Consider the following 8,416-nt stretch of genomic DNA (forward strand, 5'->3'; position numbering starts at 1 on the left):
TTGTTAGTTACCATGTGCGCTAGTAGATTCGAAAAGGTGTTGAGTTGTTAGTTAAAATCAAGATAGATTAGACCTGTTTTAAAGAATGATTAGGCTCTAGGGGGGCTTAGCCCTGGTCTGATCGGATCGGCTCAGGGCACACACCCCTAAGAAGCCAAGCCTACCTCACATAAATCACATGCATTAATCTTAGCTCCATCTCGATCTCGGGTGTCAATCTCAGCTCGCCATCTCAGTCTCGAGCGCCGACCTTAGCTCCATCTCGATTTCGGGCATCGCGCCAACCTCAGCTCCATTTCAATCTCAGATGCTGACCTCAACTCCACCTTAGTCTCAGGCCCCAACCTCAGCTCCACCCTGGTCTCGAGCCCCAACCTCAACTCCACCCCGGTCTCAAGCTCCAACCTCAGCTCCATCTAGGTCTCAGACCCTGACCTCAGCTCCACCTCGGTCTCGGGGTGCCAACCTCAGTTCCATCTCAGTCTCAGACCTCGACCTCAGCTCTATCTCAGTCTCAGATGCCAACCTCAACTCTACCTCAGTCTCAGGCCCTGACCTCAGCTCCATCTCGATCTCGAATGCCGATCTCAGCTCCATCTCGATCTTAGACACCAACCTCAGCTTCAGCTCGATCTAGATGTTGACCTTAACTTTATCGTGATCTCGGGTGCCGACCTCAACTCTACCCCGGTCTCGAATGCCAACCTCAACTCCACCTCGATCTCGGGCCGCAATCTCAACTCCATTTGTCCTCAAGCGCCGACCTTAGTTCCACCTCTGTCTCTCCTCGTCCACTCCTAGTTTGAGTTGATATAATCGATATCTCAAAATAGACTATAAACAATCATGCGTATTGATGAGCTAGGGTTTTATGCATTTTTAATTGATTCAATTTTGAGTTTTTACATGAAAATGAATTACAAAATGAATCGATTTGATCTTAATTGTCATTTATTGCATAATCTGAGGCTTGATTATAATTTCCATGATTTAATGGTAATTTTTCTATTAATTTGATTTTAATTGATTTTAGGGCTCGAACCGGACTCAACTCAAGCTCAACCGCGGTCAAATCGAGTCAAAATTATCAAATTGATCGAGCTAACACGGAGGATATGACTTAGATCGAGCCTGATCAAAATTTTGGAATTTTTTGGAAACCCTAGACTGCCCTAAAGCCTAGATCAAGTTTGCACCGTTGAATCAAGATCGGACGGCTGAGATTAATGGGTTAATCAAAGGTATAAAAGCTAAAGTTTTCGGGATGAACAGTGGCTCCGCCACTGTTCATCGTCCCCCGACGCACGCACCCTGCTCAGCGACGTAACAGCACAGGCGTCCCCTTCTTCCCAAACTTCTTCCATCGCATTCCTTGATCCAAGAGGAGATTGAAGCCGGTTGATTGGGCATAATTCGGCAGCTGAGTTGGCGCGGCGGAGAGGGTTTCTTCGCCGGCCAAAGACCCTGTTTCTTCTTATTCCGGCCATCTACAGAACCATCCGGCGCCGCACTCCTTCGAGGGGTTCTCCTTGGAGCGCGACGCAGTCCTGAATTGACAGCAAGGCAATCGGAGCAAGAAGAAGTACGGGGAACCGGTTTTTGCCATCTGAAAGCCGTTGCGCAGTAGTCTGTTGGCACCGAAGAGGGTTTCTTCGGGGTTCTTCAGCAATTGGGTAGCGAGAAAACCACCCGAAGACCACGTAGAGACTCCACATGGATCAATGAAGCTGATTGACAACCAACAATTGGATTCGAAGGAAGAAAAGAGGGATGGATGCGTGTTTTATTTCTGATTTCGGTTTATTCTGTATTTCTGAAATTCTATGTTCTGAATCTTGTTTTTGTATTGTTAATCGGTTCTAGGATTGCTAAATAGATTTCATAGATCAATTCCTAATGCTTGGTGGGTTGCTTTTGAAGTAAATCTCATTCTCTTAGTTTCGATTTCAAAGTATCAGTTGAGTTCGATCACTGAAAATCTGTTTCTGAATTTGCTTCTGAAACTTTTGATTTCGGCAGTCTGAATTTTCAGTTTCAAGCCCCGTCAATCCCATTCTCTTAGCAACATTAGCAATTGGATTGTTTTCAAGTAATGCTGGAGTTGTAGTTGATTGAACTTTGTAGCCTTAAATTTCCAAACCTTTCGAATCTGAAATCCTGAATCTGAAATCCTTGAATTCTGAATTCTGATGAAGGCTTGAGTTACTGTTGAGTGCCATTGCCATTGTTGAGTGCCGGTTGAAGTTATTGTTCAGTGATTGAGGATTAGGTGACATTAGCCAGTGATTGCTTTTGTATTTACCTGTTATTTTGCATGGAATGTTAAGGTTGAATTGCTGAATTGATAATCCCATCGAATTCAAGGATCTTTCATTAGGGTTGCATGGTTTCAACATTCAATTTGATTTTAATAGACAGTGGTAGGATTTTAAGTTCTCCCAAGCTTAGGAAACTGAATTGTTAGTTTCATTCCAGTAGATTCTAACTAGTTTGAATTTTACTCATTGCATTAGGATCGAGTTGCATGTTTAGATTGTTTTGATTGTAGGTTTCATGGTTTAGATGATAGGTTTAACTTGCTTTAGGATTTTATTTTAGCATTTTCATTTATTTACTTATTTTCATTTGCATCTCATTCCAAAAATCCCCAAAAATCCATTTTAATAGAAAACCCCAAAAATACGACACACCCAAGCTCGAATTAAACAATTTACTACTAGTCCTTGGAAAAACACGACTCGAGGCCCCTATACTTCATTTATTTGTATTTATTGTGGGTTTTCGATAAAATCTATAAATTCTAATTTGAAGCCCTATCGTGACACCTAGTTTAGGGCTTTTCACGTATCTAGGAACAAGTTTTAAACAGATGCATACATTTAGGAGAACAAGCACATTAATAGCTCTTTAAAAAGTCATCCACCTCCTATGGACACAGGTATACGCACCCAAAATCTTAATTTTCTCCAAGCCATTATTCTCCTTTTAGTAAAATCCTAACTTGAGCATTGAAGTGACTTGTTATGATCCATCCCCGATGTCAGTCTAAATCTTTTTTGGAGTATTTTTAAAGTCTCCTCATCCCTTCTGACAATTATCTTTGAGGGTCATGTATGTTGGAACGTTCGTTGACCAATGACTTGACTATCCATGGTATTTGACCAGAACAATCCCTTGGCTCCATCTCTACCTACAACAATTAGTAACATGATTGACTAAAGATGGACATTTTTTTTACTAGTAGCATGTTATAACAACCTATCTCAAAGGTGTGGACAGAAACTCAACTTTTACCCCCATGTTTTGGTCAAGCAAAACAATAAGCGGAATGAAGTTTTTGTGGTGAAGAAATTTGATGGCAACATCACAATATCCCTTGACGAGGCAGTACAGGAGTTCACATCCCATTTCCTGACTCAATAGTGCACATGGACAACCTTCAATCGGACATGCTGTCATTTGCATGGTAGTGCCCTCCGATCAACATGAACAACTACTACGAATGCCCAATTATGATGAGATTATTGTTGCGTTGTTCCACATTAGCAACCAACAAGCACCGAATGGTTACAGTTTCAAGTTTTTTAAACAAACTTGGGCAATGGTTAAACCTGATTTTCTTGTTGCAGTTAAAGAGTTTTTCAACCAGGGCAAACTCCTATACTAATGGAATCACACGTTGATTGCTCTCATTCCGAAGTCAGCACATGCTAACCAAGTCACTAACTATCGACTTATCTCCTGTTATACTGTATTCTACAAAGTCATATCCAAGCTCTTGGATGCCCGATTAACAAAAATGTGTGACTGGCTCATCGACTCTACACAAGTAGCTTTTATGAAAGGTCGTTTGATTTCTGATAAAATTCACTTGGCACAGGAGCTACTACGAAAATATGTTAGAAAGTGGATATCCCTTGATGCATTCTAAAGGATGATCTACAACGAGCTTTTGACTTTGTTAGTTGGGACTTCCTTCAAGATTGACCCAAATGATAAAAAGTTTATCCATTACAATTTAGTTGAAGTGCATTATCCCAAGTGGTAAGCATGGAGACATGTGTTGCTTGAGGTTTCGAGTTCGAATCATATTAGCAATATATATTTGTTGACTGAGATACTGTGCGATTCAAGTCTTAGCAATATGTATTTGTTGGCTGAGGTGTTGTTGAGGCAGTATGCTCTTATCAACATAGTAGTACCCTCCAAAAAATCCCTTAGGGAGTTTTCTGATATGGGACTGTTTCGATGGTGGGGCCGAGCACTATAAAAAATTTCTCGATTTACCTTCTCAATTTCATCCATGGAAGCGTAGGCATTCGCAAACTAGAGATCGTTCGTTCTCAACTTGAGACGGAGAAAAAAAAAGACCATAGGAGGTACGTCTAGCCTAGGTGAATGCCGACAGAATGACTACTACCAAATATGTAACTAGGGTTTGCATTGTGCGAGTTTAGGGTTTTCGCTGTCAAGCTTCCGAGTGGCCGATCATAGCGATCAACCTGTTTGGTGGATCTGATACCAGCGCCGATTCCCACACCTCGAACGAGTCTGACGACGTGGGGGAGGATATGAACTTGCTCGGCAAGAATGGCCTCAAGTTTCTCGAGACGCTTGTCAGGATCAAGAAGAATGACCCTGAGATCGTCGCGACGATGATGAGAGCTGTCAAAAAGGAGAGACCTTTGTACCTGAAGGATGTCATTGCTCGGCAGTTGATCGAAGAGGGGCTTGAATTCGAGGATGAGCCTTTAAAATACGACTCAGAGATCTACAGCGAAGAACAGACCGAAGGTATCAAGGCATTCTTGGAAGCTGAGAAGGCCGATTTTGATTCTGTAGACGAGGAGGATGACATTCTCAAGTGAAGGAGAAGGATGAGGATGCCGAGAAGATGGACCAGGGTTTGAATGAAATTTTCGGAAATGATGATGATATGAGCGAGGATGAGAAGTTCTAGAAGGAGTACTTCCATTACAGATTGTGGATCGATGGGAGAAGAATAAAAACCCATCTTTTAATGATGATGATATCTCAGACGAAGACGATAAACTCGATAAGCAGGACAAGTACGAGGCTAAGTACAATTTCAGGTTTGAGGAAGGAGATGCAGACCGAGTATTGGACCACTCGAGGGTTGTGGAGGGATCAGTGAGGAAGAAGACAAATAGTAGGAAATTTCAAAGGAAGAGTAAGGAGGAGAGGATGGCACAGGCGGAGTTCGAGCGGAAGGAAGAGCTAGAACATCTGAAGAATATGAAGAAGAAGGTGATCCAGGAGATGGAGATTCACGAAGAAGGAGATTTAGGGGGTATTTGGTTTAAGGTTCCCTAGATGTAAATGTTCCGTTGAGTTCCAAAATTTGTGCAATGGACAGATGATGGGTGTTTGGGATGGTGAATGTACATATGGGGTTGGGGTAATGAAAAATTAGGGGTTGGCAAAAAGGACCTATGGAGGTCCTTTTTGCCAATCTGAAAGTTCAAATTACACATCTACCCTTGTGAAAAATATATAAGGATTTTTTAATTTTTTTAGTAAAGGTAAATAAGTAAATGGACATCCAAAATACAACTCAACCTTATATTCACCAAACACTCCATTTACATTTACATTTTCTCAATCTTTTCTCAACCCCAACTATACATTTACATATGGCAATTTTCTCTTGTGGTCAAACATCTAAAGAGAATCCAGATTTCGACAAGGAGGATGAATAGCTTGGCCTTCCGAAGGGATGGGATGGCAGTGGAAAAGAAGGACATGAAATAATGTAGCAGAAGAAGAAGAACATGAATTTGACTGCCATCTCCGTCGCATCAGAGTTCTAATTCGTGAATTTGACTTTGTTTTCAAATGTTTGGAGAAAAATCAATCAAATACATTGACAAAAATGATCTCAAAAAGATTTTTTTTTTTTTTTGATTCCGTTAGAAGTTGAATTCACGAGCTCTGCATAGCCGCAGTGAGGTTCCGGCTGCCGGCCACCGGCGAACTGTTCTTTCCCCAGTGCGGCAGCATGCTTTTCCAGTTGCAGAACGCCTCGGAGCACACTGCCAACCTCGGATCGGTGATGTTCCTCCGCCAGTGCCCATCAGCGAACCCCTCCGCCTCCGCCTGCCGCCGGCTGTACTCCAGCGATGCCTTCGCCTTTGTCGGCAGGAGGCAGAACCGCCGCAGGCTCTCCGGCAGCGCGTCGTGCACCCTCCACCACTTCTTGTGAGCCGCGTCGCTGGCGAACCCCCGGAAGTTCTTCACGTTCCAGTTGCAGTCGTAGTCCCGGAAACACAGCCAGGGCTTCAGCCCCAGGTAGTGCGCCACGTAGATCGCCGGCGGCTCTGCCGCGAACTGCCTCTCCTTCTTCGCCCTCCTCCGTTCCTCGCCGGCGAAGTGCTTCAGGTAGTTGACGTTCTTCGGCAGCCGGTGCCACCACGTGAAGATCTCGTTCAAGTACCCTTGATCTCCTCCATTGTACGACGTGATCTCGTCGACGTGATCCATCAGCAACCGGAACGTGCACTCCGACGGCTCGATCACCATGACGCCGGAGTTGAATAGGGTCGCGTCGTTGCCGACGGCGCTGAGCTCCGGCAGCGAGAACAGGAAGTCAACGTTGCGGAGGACGAGGAGGTCGGCGTCGAGGAAGACGACCTTGTCGTAGTCGTCGGCGAGCTGCCACAGCCGGAACTTGCTGTAGTTCCACTCGTTGTAGGCGTCGCGCTTCGCCTTCGGGTTGCGGATTCGCCGGATCGTGCGGACCTTCCATCCGGCGACGGCGAGGCCGCGCCGGGACTTCTCGCCGATCGTCTCGTCTACGAGGGCGACGAGGTCGCGCGACGACCCTGACAACCGGATGCTTTTCGCGGCGGCGATGGCTCCGCAAACGTATTGCTCCGACGAGTGGAGTACGGTCGCGTAGGCTTCTCGCCGGCGGCCGAACTCGGTGTACGGTCTCACTGAAAGCAAAGAAACAGAGTCTTAACAATAGCCGGCGATCTCATCATGCAGATATGAGAATTGAATCGCCGCTCACCTTCTGCTTCAAAAGGGACGACGAGCTCGCACGACCCGATCGGAAGCCGGAGCTTCTCTTCCAGCGCCGCCGTCCCCACCTCGTAAAGCCAAAGATTCCCTTCGCGTTCCACAAGATCGCCGCATCCGAAGAGATTCGGAATCGGCAAGCAATCGCTGACGATGAGCACACGGGCACGAACCCCCGCAGAATCCGCCGCAACCCTCGCCGCTGCGAGCTGGAGGTGCAACCTCGCCACGTCTCGCGACCACCGGCCGCCGGACCTGTCGCAGGGCAGCTTGACGGCGACAAGATCGAATTTTGGCGCCTCCTCCAACTGCGGCAATGGAAATGACGGGCAAGACGGCTCTCCGTATTCCCGCTCCTCGTCGATCCACTCCGGGTAGAGAATCTCCCAGCCGATGCTCGCCGGCGCATACTCCAGTCCAACCGGAGAAACCTCCGCTCCAGGTAGAGTCCGCCGCCAGAATCCCACCTCGCTGGAGTTGAAATTTAGCAATCCAATCCTTAGATTCGTGCCGTTGACCATATCAGATACTCGAACCCAGTTGACTTCCAAATTCGACACATATCGACGATCTAAACCTCTTCCGAATCTAATACTGAAAAAAAAAAAAGTTGTTAATATCAGAAAATGATTGCAGTCGACGACTATCGCGTCAAAATTGCACCTTGATGCAGAATTCGAGGAGGGTTGTCGTTCTTTGTGGATCACCGGCGAGAAAACAAGAGAGAGAACAGTGCAACAAGTGACGATGAACAGAGCAAGCTTCAGGAATCTGTATCTGTCGAGCTTTTTGCTGATGAAAAGAATTTAATTAATTATTTATTTTTTCGAAAATTGCATTTGAATTAGTGCTACGAAACTGATCGGATTAAGGAAGAACTCACTGATCTGCTGCTGAGAGCTTTTTCATGATCAATGATCCGCTGAACAAAAGTGGAAAATCTTGCTAAAAATTGAGGAAGATGAAGAGGAGGAAGATGAAGAAGAAGAAGTCTGATTCTTGTCTTAAATTCTGTTAGATTTTGGTGATTTTTGAGCATTGGAATGTTCACTGTTTGTCAAGATTATTGCATAGTGATAATCACAAATCAATAAAAAAACAAACATAATTTTAGAAGAATGCATTTGGATTTTGTGTTCTAATGATAATGAAAAGGAAGTACTTAGTTGTAAATGCTAACAATGCCAAATGTAAGAAGTCCTTTACGACTTCATTTTAATGGTCGAAAAAGGACAAATTTGATTTTGATTAACATTGAAAAAAAAACTAAATTCAAATTAAGTTCGAAAAGATTATCCAACATTTATTCATATTTTTATATATGAAATAATCTTTTGTTCAAAGTAATATATGGATAAAAACAAATAGCATTTTT

At 44.4% G+C, this 8,416-nt stretch overlaps 1 protein-coding gene across 1 annotated transcript; it reads right to left on the minus strand.

The window, feature by feature from the left end:
* Window positions 1–5,943: 5,943 nt before the first annotated feature.
* Window positions 5,944–7,950, minus strand: LOC141840571 (UDP-glucuronate:xylan alpha-glucuronosyltransferase 1-like). Its single transcript, XM_074728608.1, has 4 exons — window positions 7,925–7,950; window positions 7,705–7,833; window positions 7,034–7,635; window positions 5,944–6,956 (listed from the first exon to the last, which is right to left on the minus strand). Exons 1-4 carry the CDS (start codon window positions 7,948–7,950, stop codon window positions 5,944–5,946), a joined length of 1,770 nt encoding a protein of 589 aa, XP_074584709.1.
* Window positions 7,951–8,416: the final 466 nt, after the last annotated feature.

This window comes from Curcuma longa, chromosome 11, assembly GCF_044706935.1.
Source record: "Curcuma longa cultivar G26 ecotype Majalengka, Jawa Barat chromosome 11, ITB_CL_G26_1.1, whole genome shotgun sequence".
Lineage (NCBI taxonomy): Eukaryota > Viridiplantae > Streptophyta > Magnoliopsida > Zingiberales > Zingiberaceae > Curcuma > Curcuma longa.